Source organism: Dendropsophus ebraccatus, chromosome 9 (assembly GCF_027789765.1).
Source record: "Dendropsophus ebraccatus isolate aDenEbr1 chromosome 9, aDenEbr1.pat, whole genome shotgun sequence".
Taxonomy (NCBI): domain Eukaryota; kingdom Metazoa; phylum Chordata; class Amphibia; order Anura; family Hylidae; genus Dendropsophus; species Dendropsophus ebraccatus.
In genome coordinates, this window is record NC_091462.1 from 72,428,835 (window position 1) to 72,448,568 (window position 19,734).

The window sequence follows — 19,734 nt, forward strand, 5'->3', positions numbered from 1 at the left end:
GGTCAGTACTTTTGCATTTTTTTTTTTTTTATAACTGTAATTTTTATTAAAATTTTGTACTTTATCATTTTACTGTGGTCCCATCCACACAGAAAACTATTACCACCTATAACGTCAATATTGGAATAAAGTAAAGAACTTTTTGAATTTTTTTTTCATCTCCACACACATATTATCAAGCATCTTTTATCTTTGAGGTTGAGCCAAACAATAAGGACTTTAACCAATATTATCTTACATGGGATATACAGTTTATGCCTCGTTTATTGTGCAGGTGGGATTGGCAGGACTTTGTTACTGCATCATTTTTGTGAAAACACTGCAGTACTGCAATGATACTCCAATAAGTGTGAACATATCCCTAATTTCACTGACTTTGCACAAATCAGTTGAGTTGCAGCAGCTGCTTCTGGCTGGTCAGAGATGGTGACTCAGTCAGGGAATTTGGGGGATCCAGCCAAGCCTCCTGTAACATCACACCCTGCCCCCTGCCTGCATCATCAGCCTGTGCTCAGCAAACACACACAACGTTAGACAGAGGCATGTAATGTTTGTCTCCTAGGGGGATAGCAGAAGAAGCAGGAGACATTGTGGATTGGCACAGAGGCCAGTTTTCTTCACTTCCTGGATGTCAATCAGCTACCAGTGTGGCAGGACCGTTCAAATATGGTAATACATTATATAGACACATCTATATGACTTTTAATGTACTTTTAATAGAAAAACAGTTTTCCTTATGTGGAGTTTCCCTTTAAAGAAATAATTGTTTCAAGAATATTGTTGTCCTTAAAATAATACAGAACATTACCAAACAAATGCTTCTTTCACAAGTTTTACTTAAATGGGTGTTCAAGTACATTTCGACTTCATAAAAAAACAAAAACAGCCATTAGTACAATTGAATTTTTAGTAATATTTCATCATGAGGGAAACCTGTATATTTTCATATGCCACTTCTATCATTGTTCTCTAAAGAAGGTGTCTTGCCCCTTATATTTTTTACATCTCAGATGTTCTAAAATACTAAAAGTTACCATAATCTCCTTACCGAATCCCAACTGCTCCCATTCTAAGGTTCTCTCATAACCAGGACATGTTACTGCCATGGCCAGTGACAATAATGCAGCCAGGATGCGTCAGAACAGGAGAGGTAAAGGTTTGAAGAAGTTAGCACAAGTTATTATTTTACATCTGAGTAGTTAAAAAATAATCTAAACCCATAAACATGAGACTGGGTGTAAGCAAAGGACATATTCAGATCCATATGAAAAGAATGTTCCACAAAACCCCTCTATTCCCCGGCTGAATGCAGACTTCATTCTGCAGCTTAAACGGGAACCTCCCAAAATTCCATAAGGAAACAATTTAAGCTGTGGAGAGATTGTGTCTGCAAGTCTAATTTGGTCCAGTGTGGTAGTTCATCAAAAATTCTATACAATGCTTCAAACATCAATAAAGTCTCCTAAGATTACTCAGCAATGGTATACACCATATGGAAACTTAACTGTACTGAGATAAAAAAGTTAAGAGATTCCTCTCTTCACATTAACCATAAATAAAAGTGCACTAAGTGTTCAAGTAGAGCAGTGGTCTGCAACTTGTGGCCTTCCAGCAGTTGTGGCCCTGGCAGTCAATGGTTGGCAGGGCATGCGTAAAGGGGTTATCTAGGTTTAGAAGAAGCACAGCTACTTTTGTGCACAAACATCACCACACCTGTCCTCAGGTTGTGTGTGGTATTGTTATTCAGCTCTATTCACCTCAATGGAATGGAGCTGAAAAACCATTCCCAAACAGAAAAACATGGCTGCATCACTCTTTTCTTCAAAGCCTGGACAACTCCTTTAAACATTCAGTCTAGCCATAGCTAGAAAGCCACAGGTTGCTGACGACTTAAAGGGATTATCTAGTGTTAGAAAAATATGACCACTTTCTTCCTTAGACATTGCCACTCTTGTCTCCAATTCACGTATGGTTTGCAATTAAGCTCAATTCAATGGAACAGAGTTGCAAAACCTATACCCAAACTGGAGACAAAAGTTATGTTGTCTCTGCTAGAAAGTGACCATGTTTTTCTAACACTGTATGACCCCTTTAGGAGTATGGTTTGTCATTTAGTAGAGTACACATGTCATCTCTTTGCTCTTCTTGGGTCTCTTCCATTGCTTATGGTGGCAACTGTTTGCTGAGCAGGATTTGGTACTGGAGCAGTAGTTTGTTGGCTTACAGGTCCTCGTCCATTTGTTCTACCATTGTTACTATATGAAGGTGCATGATTAGAGAAGGAGTTTGCAGATCCTGGTGCAGACTGTGGCCCATTACCTGCAATAAGCGATGATTAAAATTGTTAAGAATCACATAAACATTCTACATCCATACCCAACAAAAGTGCTACAAAATCACTCTGACAAAGCGCCACATTCAATACATGCAGCAGATTTCAAGCAACAGTGCAGCAGATAAAATCAAGTGCATGTAAAAATAGCTTCAAACCCAATGGATACCTTAGGCTACATTCACACACCCACAGTGCAGCCCGGGGCCATTGAATACCTTTGGGCCCATGTTCTGTCCGCAATTGCGGACAGAAGAACGGATGTGTGAATGTAGCCTTAGAGGGATTTTTTTAAATTAAGGAAGTACACCACAGACTATTATTTTCAACTTATAAAGTGCAGTTATTAAACAAAAAAAAACAACCTATTTTCACCCTGATATGGCTCTCATCAATGAATCAATGGATAGATAAGTGAAAGTCTAACACACTCTAAAGCAGGGATGTCAAACTCAGGCCCTCCAGCTGTTGCAAAACTACAAGTCCCATCATGCCTGGACAGCCAAAGCTTTAGCTTTGGCTGTCCAAGCATTATGGGAAATGTAGTTTTAAAACAGCTGGAGGGCCTGAGTTTGACACGTTTGCTCTAAAGTATCATGAGATACAGCCTCTGTCTCCTTGCAAAGGATTACAGACCATTGGCTCTTGCAGCATGTCCTTGATCTTCTGCTTGCATCTCATAGGACACACTAGAGAATGTACAAGCAGTGACAGGCAGGATAGGTTAACCACTGTTTGGATTACCTGCTATATCACTGCCTTCCTGATCTTTCACATAAGGCAGAAATTACCTTTATAGAAGCACAGAGGGGCATAGATATGAAAGGAGGGCAGGGGTCTGACAACTGTCAGGAGGGAATTGATAGGTGATTATGCAATCTAGTAGTTTACAGGAAGTTCGCCACACAGGAGAGACTCACATCCTGGCTATGTAAAAATTGTGAGAAAAAAAAAGGAATTCCAGCGGTACCCACCATTAAAAAAATGCATCTTTTTTGTAGCATTCACACACAGTGCATCACAGCAGGACACAGACATGCTACTGCCCAATGGTGCTTCAAGGCATGAAGTGTCAGAGTGTGAAATGGTGGTAGGCTTGGAGGTAGCATGTCTGTCTCCTGCTGTGATGCACTGTGTGTGAATGCTACAATAAAGATGCATCTTTCATGGTGAGTGCTGCTGGAAATCCCTTTTCAATATTTATCAAGTGGACTATTACTATATCAGCTAAGCACCACTGTGGATGTTTGTGACCACATGGACTAAGGACCCTATTATCGCTATATTGATAATCGTTCAATGTAATTGCCGGCAACGATCGAAAAAGTTTGTAAGTCGTTAATTTAGATCTGAACCTAAAATTGTTACTCGTTCGTTGTAATTCCATATTTGTTCGCTCAAGTTTCGCATTTTTTCACTAATCGTTCAGTGTAATTGCACATTGTTCATTGTTTTGCTGGGATCAGAAGGAATAAACGATCATAGTATTGATCGCAGTAACAATCGTAATAACTATCGTAACTAACGATTATCGTTCTGTGTACAACGGTCACCGATTTCAGGTTAAAGATAAACAATCTCGTTTGCGATCGTTTATCGTTAAAAATCGCTCCGTGTAATAGGACCCAAGGTCACAAGAGGTCTTCTCAGTCTCTGCTGGAAGTTGTAGTGCAGGTGAGTGTAATTTCTAAAAAAGTGAATCCTGTCTATGTAGTTTACTGGTTGTCAGACTGGGAATCACATGGCTCAGCTAAGGGTTTCAGTAAAGCTTCACAGTAAAGCTGCTGAAAACTATCCACAGTACAGGGCAGTACTGGGGTGTCAGTACCAAATTTACTTAAATCCATCAGGACCAGTAATTGCTGCAAGCAAGGTGCAGAAATCTACACCTTTCCAGAGCCGGTGTACATGTCTGCCATGATTTACACCTGTTTCCAGGCGTAAATCATGATAAACCAGACAGGAGAGAAGGTGCTGTGGCATACGCCATGGAAAAGGCAAAAATACCTATCTTTTCTGTGGCATATGTCACGGGTGTATCTTTATAAATGATAGATAGTTGTTAGGTCAAGGAGACATATGGTACCTTTTCTAGATTTGTCTGTGCTTCCAGAACATAGAAAAAAACCTTTACTTTCCAGTGCAAAGAAGTCAAAGAGGCTTTTCCAAGCTCCTTAGGTGCTGAGGGCTGTAACACCTTCTTGCCCCCTTCCCATACCTGAACCTGCTTAGGATTCGGCTTTATGCTGTTAGACTGTCTTTTTCCCCATGCAGAGACAGACAGACATGGGGAAAAATAAGCCTTTCAGTATTCTGCATTCCAAGAGCTTGGAAAGCATGTTTGTATGTTATGGAGGCACAGGCAGATATATGAAAAGTACCATGTGTCTCAGCAGCATTGAACCTCCTGAACTGTGGCTCAAAGATTTCCTTTTTTCATTTTTTCAGATCAAGAGCTGTGTTTTTCCTGCATACCCCTATTTTTAAACAAATATCCTGTAGCCATTACTTAAGGGAGCTTAAAGTGTACCACCAGGCCCCGGCTGAAGCACTGGAGGCGGCCGACTCACCCTTAGTGGGAAGAAACTCCAGCCCCTCCATGACATGACTCCATTAGAATCAATGGAACCCTATCATAGACGGACGGGGGTTTCCTCCCACTACGGGTAGGTCGGCCCACCTCCAGTGCTTCAGCCTGGGACTGGTGATACAGTCACTTTAAGAGCTCATAGTAGACTTTTGTCATTTTCAAAAATAAAACATAACAGAATGCAGGAAGCTCCTAAGCCTCTACCAATGGTGGGAACCTGTCATCCCTAAACGGCCCTCCATACCCACCCTACCCTGGATATGCCCCCCCCCCCCATACTTACCCCATCCTGTCGGTCCCGCAGGAGAGATAGAGCCGTCCACTAATCTGCCTGCTCAATATGCAAATGGGCGGAGAGGAGTCTGATGTCCATAGAAATGACTGCTCCAGTGCAATGGATGTCAGAATTATCTCCGCTCATTTGTATATTGAGCGTGCAGATGAGCGGGTGACCGTATTGCCATCAGGAGTGGGACCAGCAGGATGGGGTAAATATAGGGGTCTGTACCCAAGAGTAGGGTGGGGCCGTCCAGGGGTGACAGGTTCCCTTTAAAACAAAGCTGTGTAAGGGTGCGTTTACATGTTCTCCGCACACTGGGGGAGATTTATCAAACATGGTGTAAAGTGAAACTGGCTCAGTTGTCCCTAGCAACCAATCAGATTCCACCTTTCATTTTCCAAATAGTCTGTGAGGAATGAAAGGTGGAATCTGATTGGTTGCTAGGGGCAACTGAACTAGTTTTAATTTACACCATGTTTGATAAATCTCCCCCTCTGTCTGTAGTATGGATCTCGAAGCTCCCTGCATCATGATTAATTATAATGTCGGGATCTCCCATACTATTTGCATGTTTCGCTGGTGAACTGTCACAGCCGCCTGGATTTGACAGTTCCCCAGAGCAAACAGTATCGGCGCTCCAGACACCATAATTAATCAAAATGCGGGGAGCTCCGAGATCCACTCCGCAGGACATTACCCATACAACAGACAGATCGTGGAGAACGTGTGAAGATGCAACAAAGGTTCTTTTACACGTACAGATAAATCATTTAAGTGCTTGTTCAACAAACGAAAAACTTTCGTTCAAACGATAGACGTTTAGATGGAGTGATAAAATAGCTAGAAAATGTTGTTAATACGATCATTTTAGTAATAGAATACTGATCCCTGCAAATGACAAGTGTTAACACCAAAAGACTAACCAACAGTTTACAATGGTTTTGAGACTAGCCGAAAAGATGCGATCAACGACACACAAACGATTTCTCGTTCATCATTTAATCAATGCTGCATTTACACCAGCAGATTATCACCTAAATTTAAACAATTTAGCACATTATAAAAAGGGTCTTAAAGGAAACCAATGGGCATGATTATGCTGATATGGTTCCCTGCAGCACAGCATAGATCTACTGTGCAGCTCCCCGAGACTACCAGACGTATCTGCAGCAGTAGCTTTACAGCGGGGAACAAGTAGTTTTATTCCACTGTGCAAGGCCAGGAGAGGGGCAACAACTAGTCATGTGGACAGGAGTTGCCCGTCACTAGTCATGGCATTCCCAGCCTGCCCAGCATCTGCCTGTCAATCATCCCTGCATTGCGCGCTGAGAGGCAGAGGTTGGGCAGGGCTCCATGCCTAGATGACTAGCTGCCACTCCTCTTCCATCTTCATCGTGTGGCATGAAACTACCTTTTCCCTACTGTAAAGTTACCGCCACAGACGCAGCTGGTAGCCTCAGAGAGCTGCACAGTAGATCTATACTATGCAGCAGGGAAGCATATCAACACAATTGTGCTTATTGGTTTCCTTTAAGGGTGCACATTCACTTTAAGCCTTGCTACTGGAACTAGCATCAGCAATAAGTTTGTCAATCCCAATGGGCAAAGCACTTACCTGTGTTGGGTGGGGAATTATTGCTTTGATCCATATGCACCTGAAAAACACCAAAGCATTTTGTTACACTTCGGAAACTGCAATTTGCTTGCTTACAAAAGCCTCTTACATATATGCACAGTAAAATGTGGTTTATACAGAATTTCATAGGGTTTGACTACTCTCTTCTATGTCCCACTACAGTGGTGTGAAGATTTTAACTGTTTTGGTGCTCCCGGTATTATAATTAATAAGGATGCCGGGAGTCCTGCACTCTGGTCCGTAGCACATTGGCCGTGTACAGAACGTGTGAATGCCACCTTACTCAGAATCTGAAATCAGGCACTGAAAGGTGTATCCATCCACAAGGAGTTTATCAATGATTCATACACAGTTATCCTGCCTGCCCACAATATACTATCAGCTTCAGACAACATATGCACATACTATATTATTCCAGGAAAGTGCAAGCTTCACATCAGGTCATTGATCTTGGCAACAGAACATCTGTTGTAAAAAATGCAGACAGTAGTATATTAAATAGTAAAGCCCATGTATAAATATATAAAGTCTATCTTTGCAGATGCAGTATATAATTTGCTGGGGATGAAGCTACAAAGAAATTCTATACAAATGTATGCATTATTTACGCCGCACTAACACGGTCTCAAGTGCTCTTCTGATGGTTGTCTACACAAACTTACAGCTTTATTTGGATTTGCCTTCTGTTGTGAGTTGGCAAGGTCTTGATTTGGTTCACTAAAGTTTGGCACTTCTGAATACACCATACAAAATCTAGAGTGGAGAAAAAAAAAATGACACCATTAAAGGAATCAAAATCTTCCAAATGCAAAGTACTGTATTTGTAAGTAAGGTCCAGGGAACTCCGCATTTATGAAGGAAACCTAAACTTCATAAGGCTACAAAATGAGACATTTTATGTAAAATATATATGTGTATTATCAGTCAAGCTTTATAACAAGAGCTCATCATTTATAAACACAGACCAATACATGTGGTTGAAAGATTATACACATACAACCTTTTCTCAAAATGCCTTGGCACTGTAAAAATGTGACAAGTTACTTTAATATAATATTACATAAAGTGAGGACTATAGGATTTTTCTCAAGCCTGAGTGCTGTGACTTTTCTACTTCCTGTCAAGTGTATGAGGGCCCGTAAACCAGGATCTATTATGTGGATTATTTTTTTACGTAGATTTTTTTAAGCAGGGCTTTGTGCTGAGGCTGAGCCCCAGAGCAGTCCATCATGCTTTCAGTATAGAGGCGTAGCAGAACTACAGCACGACAAACCCTAGGCCACACTTCTTTGACTGTAACTACATAAAAGGGCTATTTTTCTGCAAAAAAAAGACAGATGCATTTTACTAGGTGCATAATGCTGTCATTAATTTGTTAGCCATTTAGACTTATAGCCCTGCAGTTCCCAACTCAAACATTGGTGGCAGCAGAGGGGCTGTGTAGCCCTTTAATGCTGCCACTAAATGGAAGTGCATACATGTAAAAAAAAAAAAAAATAATTAAAAATATTACAAAGTAATAGTATAAATATGTTCACACCCTCACTGCAGTGTGCAGACAGCCTACTGTTGCTGCCAGCCATAGCACTGCTGCTCTCCTGCCTCCTATTTATTATGGTGATCAGTTACTGAGCTATGTTATTAATATTTATGCAAACTAGCGCTATATATATGCTAAGGTACATAGGGGGGGAAACATTAAGGTGGTGGCTGGCGGCCTTTTGGACTAGAGTACTGTCAGTCACCAGATAAGCAACACATATTCTTTACTAGAGAGAGATGCAAAGAGATGAGCAGCAGAAAAAGAGGAATAGTACATGAAATACAAATAATGCAGGTATAAATAATGGTCCAACCAGCACCTAATCCTTAAACAATGAAGGTCAGGGCTATATTTTAATTTTTTTCATGAAAAGTTATTTATATTTCAAATTAAACAAAATAAAAAAAAAAACATGCAGCAACACACCAAATATATACAGATTAAACGTAATTAAGTCTGTCCCTCTGCAAGCTCTGAAAACATTTTTCTGACTGAAAAAGGGAAACAATGTATGCCTACAAAGTAAAAATCATAGAAAAATAATAACGTTTGTTAATCATGCACATCATCCAGCTGAACCATCCAGACCATCACCTGACTGAAACAGGACAGAGCTAGCATGGAGGCGGCTTTACCTTTTCACAGCCCTAGAGGGTGCTCCCTCGGGTCAGGGTAGTGTGTGGAAGCTCGCATTGCGGCTGCCTGCACCGTACCAGGCCTGTGAATAAATAGAGGACTTCAGTTTTCCATGCTGCCAGTCCTTTCACATTAAACCAGAACACACATTGAAGAGAGGTTAATTCTGAAAGAAGGCTCTGAAATACCATTAAAACAAAGTTACATGCATGAGCGAGTCCAGATGCCACCTGGAATTAGAAGTCTATAACCCATACCCAAGGATCAATCACCTGCTCAAATAAATAGGAATTGGTTCTAAATGAATTGTTCGCTACATACAAGCAGAGAAGGCAATAAACTATTAAATGTTAACGCAGAACAGATGGCAGTGAGACGTACAAATTCTGCACAAATAGCTGGAAAACCTACACTTTAAAGTTTATTGTAAAAATCACCTATTCACCCGACCAGGCTGCTTTTATTTAAAGGGGTTTTGGCATCTAATAATACTGTTATGGCCTATCCGAATGATATCACTCACCGGCTGTGCAGGCAACACAAATTGGGGTTTCTGGGACTTTTCACTGAGCATATACTTAGGCCATCAATACCTGATAGTAGAGGTCCAACAATGGGTCCACCGAGCAGTTATTGCCAGAGCCGCAGCACCCATATACACAGTGAATCGGAAGCAAGCTGCTATGTATACTGTGTAGAGGCTGTGCTGGGTTACTAGAGCCAAGTACTGAACTGTAGTATCCCTGCCCCTCTGCTTTTTAGCCTGTAGATGCAGGTGCCATGGCTCTGGCAAACAGCATAAAAGTGCGAGTGCATCAGACCTTTTAAAGGGAACCTGTAACAAAGCTGATCTCTCGATCAGTAAGCAGACGCAGCTGCCAAAATAACATCGAGTTTCCGTGGATACGTCCCTCACAGCCTGTGTTCAATGCATGAGCCCCATTAACTACAATAGGGCAAGTGCACTAAACTTGATTGACATGGGTCATATGTAGGGCAACCAGATCTTCCGGTGGCAAAAGCATCTGCATGCGGATTGGGAGATAGGAGCTTTGTGACAGGTAAAGTGAATGGGCCTGTGCTGATGTTCCATGTACAGCAGTAAGATGGCAGATCGCTATACAGGGTTATACAAAGGAGCGACATCACTTAGGATATCAACTTTTATCGAGGAAATATTTAATTTACGATAAGCCAAGAGAAGATATGGAAGGGAGGAGGGCCAGTTCACACTGAGGAAAACACGGCGTAATTCCGCCGCGAAATCCCGCCGTGCTCAGTGTCCTGCTGTAAGTGAATGAGAGGGCGCGCGCTCGTCCGGTCCCTCTCCTCAAAGAACTAACATGTTACTTCCTTGAGCGGAGAGCGGCGGCAGCGGACGAGCGCGCGCCCTCACATTCACTTACAGCAGCACACTGAGCACGGCGGGATTCTCACGGCTCCTTCATAGCAGAAAGCTATAGCCATCAGAAATTACTGTGCCCTGCTGGAGCAGTCTCTGCTTCAGTGATGGCATGCCTCTATGTAGGAAGTATAAGTCTAGTCTAGTCACCATGTTTGTCCTGCTTAAGCCAGTGTTCAAACACATGTATTATAGGGGAATTATGTGTATTATGGCTGCTACACCTACACAATAAGTTGTCTGAAATTTGCCTACAGCTTGGGTTAATAATTGAGAATTTATGTAGAGGGGAGGGTCTGAAGGGCTAGATGGTGAGCCACATAATATAAGCAATGTTATAATTATGTGAAGGAAAGTAGTAAGTGTTAAAAGGGTTATCCAGTGATACAAAAACATGGCCACTTTCTTTCAGAGACAAAATGACTCTTGTCTCCAGTTCAGGTGCGGTTTGCAGTTAAGCTTCATTCACTTCAATGGAACTGAGCAGAAAAACCTGGCCAAGCTGGAGACAAGAGTGGGGCTGTCTCTGGAAGAAAGTGGCCATGTTTTTGTAGCGCTGGATAACCCCTTTAACATACTAAAACTGAAAAGACACTACTCTGCTCAAACTGTTGCCACCCATCTAAAGGGAGCTTATTGCCTATGTTTGTATTATGCTTCTTATCCAATCTTTATTATGCAGCGTGAACAGAAAAAAAAAAAAAAAAAAAAAAAGTCATTTCCAAAACTTAATGGGATTTTTCTGAAAACAAATATTCCAGATCTGTGCATTAAAATGGGGTGTAGGTGCAATCTATACACTGCTGCTATGTTAACAGGAGAGTCTATCTTTACACTACACTCAAGAAAGGCACAATGGTGGAGTCACATGCTCGTTCATGAGACACCACCTTGTATACCGAAATGCTGTCTGCCCCAGTCTGGCAAACGGCAGAACATACATTGGTATGGAGAACCCCTTTAATAGCACAGTTACCCTTCAAGGCATACCAGTCATGAAAAATAACTTTTGATGTGTCATACAGACAAAAAGTTTTTATGGTCCAGGGTCTGAATGTTCAGACCCTGAGCAATTACAAGAATGAAGAAAAGAGTTGGATCCTTATAAATATACAGGTTTGGTAAATAGATGGGGGAAGTTTACTAAGAGTGCAGTTTCACACAACAGCCTTACTTGGCCTATTAGTGGCCATTCCAGGTCAGAGTCATTTAGCGTAAAAGGCAACAATCAGCTTACACGCACGATGTCGGCTGATTGTGGTCTTTCAACATGTTGAAAAATAAAGATCAATCTGCTACATGTCACGCCGAATGCCTAAAACGTTTACATTAATTATCAACGTTCCCAGTCGTCTCCTGCGCTCAGCAGCTTCAGAGCGGCTCAGAGCTGACAGGCCCCTCAGCCAATCACTGTCCGTAAACGCGAGGCCATTCTGAAGTCACAGCACGCGGAGCCGTGGAGAAAGCATGCAGAGCGCAAGGAGAACAGAAACGTGGATAGGTAAAGTAAACGGTTTGTTGAATCGGCAGCCGCCTGTCACGCATCGCTATTACGCGAAGAGATGCACGATCAGCGGCTGAAAAATTTTAAGTCAGGGCCTAAAGAAATGATCAGCCGATGATCCTTTCATTGGCTGATCATTGTGTCTACTACATGGAGCGATATTCAGCCGATTACCATTCTCTGTAATAGGGCCCTAACTAGTCTTGTAGTGACTCAACCAATCACTGGCTGTGGCACTGTCCTGGCACAGTCGGTCACAATTTTTTTTTTTTTTTACACAGTAGTTTTTAGTCCCCCCAAGGGGACTCCTATGAGCAATGCACTAACTGCTCATAGGGATCAATTCAGTACATATATAGTGCATTGATCAATGTATCTGGTACTCTATTATTAAGGGCTGCTGAAGCTCCTAGTAATGGGCGCCAAGCCAATGAGCCCTCTGCGTACCCCCCCCCCCCAGCAGTGCCATGATGTACCAGGTTCATGATGGGTCTCTAAGGGGTTAAAATGGCATTTCACCTTAGGGTCTATTTACAGACCACTGACCTATTACACACTATACTATGATACAATATGCTTATTAATATTGTCAAACAAATAGGAAACTAACAGTTTTTGATACACGCAACTCCTATGAATTGGTAAATCCATCACAGGAATGGTTTGGATACTTTTTATACTGATGTAAACCATAACTGTGGTTTAAATATAATTTAAAAATGTATTCCCAGCTCCTTACACTTGCTTGGCTGTTCCTTTAAGTATACGTGTGGCCACCACTCTTGCACAATTGTCTTGCACAGGTGGTGGTTGTGTCACACGGCAGCAAGAGGGTCAGATAAGAACCCTTTTCTCTGCATAGGTATGACCTGCATGTATCAGACATTCATGGTATTTCTTACAGATATGTCATACATGTCTGAGTTGAATACAATGCCACTTTCACTGTCATTCTCTACATTCCTTCTTATATCATTTTGACACCACATCACAGTGAGAGTTATCGGCTATAATTGAGTTTTCATTTGTAATATAAATGCCTTTGATGGATGGTGAGATGACCAAACAGTATGGAGAAGAATGTCAACGGGTAACAAGTCCAAACGTTCTTTTATGTGTTAAAAAATGAAGTAATGTGATCTTATTCAGAGATGTCCTTTCTAATAAACCCCAATAGTGACAAGTGACATCACGTGTACAGATTGTCAACAGAAGAGGTTCTAGTTTGGCTGGAGGAAAAAAAAAAACATCACTATGATGGCAGCATCTCACAGGATCAAGCCATGTACTTACTCTCCTATTTTCTGAAGTTCCCCTCCTCTTCCACTGTACAGTGTTAGACATCCTTTCCACAATGATGCATACCTTAAAAACATAAATGTAAACTATATAAAGGTCAAGCGGACGCAGAAGTGTTCCTATAAGAAACAAAAGAATAAATGAACATTCAATTAAATAACAAAAACGGCATCCAGGTTGCTCATTGTTCTGAAGGACAACTGTACCAAGAGCCACATCTACTAAAGCCACTTCTTATTACTCATAAGCCATTTGGGAAGGTCACATCCTCAACATGAAAGGGCAGCTAAAGGTATAAACGTCACTTACATTACAGGACTCATGTGGATGTCTTTTCCCATTGTGTGGATTTGTGGATGCAGGTGATGAATGTTAATTTTTTAAATATTAAACAGCCATTGTATTTCACATCTACAGTAAGGGCATGTTCACACTGAGCAAATACGGTGGAATTCCGCATGAATCCCGCCGTGCTCAGTGTCCCGCTGTGAGTGATTGAGAGGGCGCATGCTCCTCCACTGCCATCGATCTCCACTCAGAAGAAACATGTCACTTCTTTGAGCAGAGAGCGGCAGCTTCGGAGGAGCTATGGGGCACAGACAGGCAGAGTTCCGCCTGTTTTACTCAGTGTGAACATACCCTTACAGATTTAGTTGAGACTCTGCAGTAAAATCTGCAATACTTGCAGATTTATTACACATTTTAACTTCCCCATTTTTCAAAGGGAAAAAATAGATTTAAAACGTTACAGTCATTTCAGAAAACATCTGAACGTCAGAGATACGTCAAAAGTTTTCACTGCTGGGGGTCTGACGCCATGAACTACTTTGCGGGGCCTTAAGGTGGGTAACAATCTTTTCACTGGGTGCAGGAAAGCTTCGCTACGCCTCTACTACAGCTTCACACAGCTCAGGAGTTGAACAAAACTGTAAAAAACCACATGCATAAAATGTAGGTCTTTTAGCACTAAAAATAAGTGTACCAGTAAAAGTAAAAGTGCTGTACAGGCAAATACATTGCATAGAACAATGTCTTCAAAGGAAATGCTAAGGAAACACTTTGAAGTTCATAGACTGATTGCAGGTTTGGAACAATGTAATGTAAAAATTTATATATTTTATCTGGTTATGAAAAGTGAATGGTGCCCAAGTTTTTCAGCTTTATTTACAAATATTGCACAAGCAAACGTCTGGACACAATTATTGGTAAACAGATGTATGATGTAGGCCAAATGTAAACAGGGCCTTAAAGGGAACCTGTCACCCCCGTGCCGGGGTGACAGGCTCCCGACCCCCCGTTAGAGCCCCCTATACTCACCTGATCCCGCTTCTGGATCCGGTCGGGTGACGGAGATCTCAACCGCTGCAGCCCGGCACGCGCGCTGAGAGATGAGTCCAACGCTCATAGAGAATGACAGGAGAGTCCAGCGCTCCGTCATTCTCTATGAGCGTTGGACTCATCTCTCAGCCCGCGCGCAGGGCTGCAGCAGCTGAGATCTCCGTCACCCGACCGGATCCAGAAGCGGGACCCAGCGGGATCAGGTGAGTATAGGGGGCTCTAACGGGGGGTCGGGAGCCTGTCACCCCGGCACGGGGGGTGACAGGTTCCCTTTAAATGGTTCTAAATGTGATGCAAAAAGTATTCATTCAGGGCATTGTAACATCTGCATGCAGAGACACATCAGTCATGTATCAGTCTCTGGTGCATATAATATAGGCTTCTATTCATATTGGGATTGTCTTCCAGTTCAGCATTAAACAATAAGCCATTCTTCTGCACAGACAGAGTGCTTAGCTTGCACTGTTAAACATGTAGTAACTCATGCCAGGCTGCCATAATAGGGAAGTCAGCTAGAATATACTTCACTGTTTGCTTACATGAACACTAAAGGTAGGCTTTGCCTACTGCAATTTCAATATACACCAGCCCCAACTAATCGCTGCAAGTCCATGTAGGGACTACCAGGTTTTGGCCACATGTCCCAGGTGTAAATAAGCAACATGTCAGAAATGTGTTCCCAGCAGGCCAAGCGACTGAACGTAGTTACTATGCTATTTATTGGGCCAGTGGCAGAAGACTCCAGGTGTGGTGGAGACTCGGGATGTTTGTGCAAAACACAACAGTTGTCATTGGGCTATTTCCTAATCTTGAAGGTAGGCTCACACGTAACGAAATCCGCTGTGATTCCCATATTGTTAGTTTGAATAGGAATACATACTCACATCGGAATTTTCATCCCGCTGTATGTAAATGTCCCCCCCCCCTTAAATGTCCCCCCCCCCCTTAACCTACGGTGGCCTAGTGATGATTTCGCAGTGAACTCACATCATGAAATCCGCTGCGGATCCATTACATGTGAACTCAAACACGTAAAACTGGTGTCTGCCATCACAACTAAAGTGCTAGAAACCACAAGCAATCTCATTGAGAACAATGGGTTCAGTTGTGGAATCTTGTATGGGAAACTACACAAACTGTACCTATGCACAACACACAATTCTTTTTCATGAGAAGCTTCAGTTAACAATAAGCGGCTTCAATAGTCAGTGAATAGTAAAACAGGTCAGCACAAAAAAAAAAAAAATAGGAGCCAAGGAGTCAGTTCCACATGAAGGACTACTGCCAACCTTACCGTAAGCTGCCTACAGATCATTTTCTCCAGGACTTTTCTATAGAAGCAGCTCGACTTATGTCCCACAACTAAGGAAAAGCTGGTTTCAGAGGCCCACAACACAGACACATTTTTTGTCCTTATTATCACTGCAAGTCCTGTCCTGACTGCATGAACTGAACTAAGGGGTGAGGTGTATAAGGCCCTAGTTACATGTTCAGAATGTGAGGTGTTCTGACATATTCCCACCAGAGATAGCAGAAAATGTGGCGTGAATAAGGCCTAAGAGTTTTTTACCATCCACTTTACACAGGACCATATAGGACAGCATTTATCAGCCAATAGGAACATGTGGCACTATCACTGTGATAGCTAGAGGCACCAGTACACTGTAATGCTGAAGTCTGGATACACACAACAAGATGTCATCTACAATCTGGGCTGACAGGACAGCTTTGGGAACAAGGTACCGCCTTTATTTTAGGCTAGATCCACCCATAAAGGGGGATTGCTAGAAGTATACTTTAAGGAACGACCAATTGTGCAATGCTGTCCCATATATTAACTGAAGTAAGCAGCCTGTTTCATAATATATCTTGGTTATTAATCTATTCAACAAATGTTTCCATCACACAGTTCATGTTGCACAAGAATCATGAGAAAATACCTCAGGGAAATGTATGACAAGCCGTAAGTGTTAGCAGAGCTGCAGTGTCATAGCAGCACAATGTTAAGTCCCATAAACCCCAAACGATTTCTATAAAGGTTTGCATTGTTCAAAGTGTACCAGTGTCATCATAGGTTTACAGACAACTACACGGTGTGAGCTAAAGCCACAGAGGTTATAGGTACAATGCAGGTTATAAATTCTGTGACTGCACAAATTCTAGATCTTCCGGATCATACAAGGGGCTACAGGAAAATCCTCCCCTAAAACAGCCAGCTTTGTATACATCACTAAGCCTAGGGCTACCGTCATTTTTCCCGCAACAAGAGTTGCACAACCACAGAAAGCCTTGTCACACTGTGTGGATCCCACTGAACGTGGTCCATTGTGGATGGAGTTTTTATGACTGCCATTTTTTTTTCTCTGCATCAGTTCCAATCCATATCCCCACAGTCTATAGGGTAGAATACCTGCATAATATGACACAGGATGGAACACGGCAGAATTCTATACTGCCTCCATATTAAACAATGCATCACAGGAGGCGATCAGCCTTGTATTATGGATCCATATAACACAGACCCCTAAGGGTAAATGCACACTAGGTTGGATTCAGTCAGGAAAATTCCCACCATGTGCAGATGAGATTTCTTTGCTGGTAATGGAATCCGAGGAGGTTTTTCTGTACACATCTTCTTAAAGGGGTGCTCCAGCGTGGGGGCACTTTTTTTTGGGGACCGGGGAGGAGGTGGCTGAAATAAAAGACGTCCACTTACCTCCCCGGTTCCAGCGGCAGGTCCCGCATCACTGCGATCCGGTGCCCGGCCGCTTCCGGGTGTCTGACGCGGGCCCGAGACTTGACGTCTCAGGTCCGCTCAGCCACTCAGTGAAGGAGGCGGGATCCGTTTGAAGTCCGCTCGGATCCCGCCTCCTTCACTGAGTGGCTGAGCAGCCCTGAGACGTAGCGTCTCGGGCGGCGGCAGACACCCGGAAGCAGCCAGGAACCGGGCACCGGAGCGCAGTGATGCGTGACCAGCCGCTGGAACCGGGGAGGTAAGTGGACGTCTTTTATTTCAGCCACCTCCTCCCCGGTCCCCCCCAAAAAAGTGCCCCCACGCTGGAGCACCCCTTTAAGGAAAATCCACAGCATCTGTCTAGTGTGAATTCACCCTAAAACCGCCGTGTAAGCTTAGTTGAACAATCCCACTAGCAGAGGCTAGGTCCACACGTTTTTTTATCCATTTTTGGAAAAAAAAAAACAAATGAAAAATAAAAACTGATGCAGTTTCTGTGCATCAGTTTTGATCCGTTTTTCCATTGACTTCCATTAAAGAAAAAAAAAAAAAAACACCGGATCAAAACGCTTTCCTATTATACTCTTGGAAATTTAAAGGGATTGTCCTTAAAAAAATATTTTTCTTTCATATCAACTGGTGTCAGAAAGTTACATAGATTTCTAATTTACTTCTTATTAAAAATCTTAAGTATTCCCATACTTATCAGCTGCTGTATGTCCTGCAGGAAAATGTTTTCTTTTCACTCTGACAGTGCTCTCTGCTGCCACCTCTGTCCCAAACAGGAACTGTCCAAAGCGGCAGAAAATCCCCATAGAAAACCTCTCCTGCTCTGGACAGTTCCTGTTTGGGACAAAGGTGTCAGCAGAGAGCACTGTTTCAGACTGAAAATATTTCCTGAAGGACATTCAGCAGCTAATAAGTATGGGAAGACTTGAGAATTTTAAATAGAAGTGAATTACAAATCTATATAACTTTCTGAAACATTACAAAGTATAACTTTGTAATGTGTGTTATTTAGTGAATAAATGTCTAACACCGCACTACCCCTTTAAGTGCCATCACTGTTGGTGACAAGTGACACTACAGGCTTTCTAGTCACTGTGACAATCAGCATTATTTCTGCCACCATCTCCCCCAGGGCAGCACTTCTGTCACTAAGCAAATAATTTTATAGGGGAATCTTGAAGAATTCCCAATGACTACTTGGGAAGCCCCAGTTTTGAAGTTATCGGAGTTTCCCTTTACCTTGAATCTACACCCATAGAACTGTGCAGTAGTAACATTTACTAGGGGATTTTGCATAGATCATAGAGCACCAAGATCTGCCAAGTACTGTGACTTACGGTTACCTGTCAGACAGCCCATGGCGTGCCTCCACCAGCAGCCTACGGGCCCCCAACATTATCACATACCCTCTTGTTAAGCGAATTATGTCTCCTGGCTGAATAAGGCTTCCAATTTCATCCCACACTGAGACTGTGATGCTGCCCGTTTTATCTGCCACTTTGCAGGACCTCACTTCATGCCCATCTTTAGTTTTTGTAACTCTGCCTGTGTGAAAAATCGAAATGGAAAACAAAACTGGAATTTAGTCACAAAAAACGAGAGACAAGTCAGATCATCCAGAAGTGAGCGGCCATGTGCAGCCAGGGGTGCCAGCTGTGCCCGCCTGATGCCACCTGCTGCCCACACTTACCTATCTCCAGGACAATAAAGATGACATTTAAATTTTTCTGTCCGGTCTTAATGTCTTTTATGGACACGTAGGAGTCGTTTATCACGTTCATGGTGACCTATGAGCAGCACAAAGCATTACTTATCAGGGAGGCCCCTACTCAGACTGGGACAATGCACTGTATGTGGACAGGCTGATGTCCTGACACTAGCACAAGTCAAGGCACAAATGCCTCCAGAATTTAGGTCAAGTATCTTCCGATGAGCACAATGCTGCCCCCAGTGGCAGGACTAGGTCAGCGCCCCTTTCAAGTAATAAGGTTCCCCTATGGGAGCGACAAATTTGGCTCGTGTCTGACGTTACCACAGACCAACTATGGTCGTATTTTTGCCCCTTTTCGATGGTTTGTGCCCTCTAAACCTGCTCCATAGCTCACACAGCCTGACACGCAAACACTTCCCTCCGCTCCACATAAATGTCTGCAAGCATGTGCGGCGCAACCTCTGTATTTATATGTGGACTGTACCATTGACACTTTTCCGAGGGGACATCGCTGTGCAATAGAATCGTCTTTTTAATCGGTTCAGAAAACGTCGAAACAAACCTATCCACCTTTCTTAAGTATTGTTCGTTTTAGCACTGCTTTAACAGCGGAAGCTCTTTGATATACACTATTTTAACAAACATTACATTAGATGCGTCGAAAGGACCAATGGAATGGTCCCCGGCCTCTGCCTGTTCTCTTGTAACGAGTGTACAGAA

General features: G+C 42.7%; 1 protein-coding gene across 1 annotated transcript; it reads right to left on the reverse strand.

Moving 5' to 3' along the window:
• Positions 1-819: 819 nt before the first annotated feature.
• Positions 820-19,437, reverse strand: NABP1 (nucleic acid binding protein 1). The gene is made up of 6 exons (XM_069985350.1): positions 18,994-19,437; positions 18,710-18,848; positions 13,217-13,288; positions 7,501-7,591; positions 6,818-6,857; positions 820-2,319 (listed from the first exon to the last, which is right to left on the reverse strand). The coding sequence occupies exons 1-6, from the start codon at positions 19,082-19,084 to the stop codon at positions 2,129-2,131; spliced, it is 624 nt and encodes a 207-aa protein (XP_069841451.1). The 5' UTR covers positions 19,085-19,437; the 3' UTR covers positions 820-2,128.
• Between the last annotated feature and the right edge of the window lie 297 nt (positions 19,438-19,734).

Excerpts from the sequence above, each read along its gene's own strand:
- NABP1 (XM_069985350.1), bottom strand. The coding sequence starts at position 19,084 with ATGAACGTGATAAACGACTCCTACGTGTCCATAAAAGACATTAAGACC. Across the intron at positions 6,858-7,500 it reads AGGCAAATCCAAATAAAGCT|GTGCATATGGATCAAAGCAA; the intron begins GTAAGTTTGTGT and ends GGTGTTTTTCAG. Across the intron at positions 2,320-6,817 it reads TAATTCCCCACCCAACACAG|GTAATGGGCCACAGTCTGCA; the intron begins GTAAGTGCTTTG and ends CGCTTATTGCAG.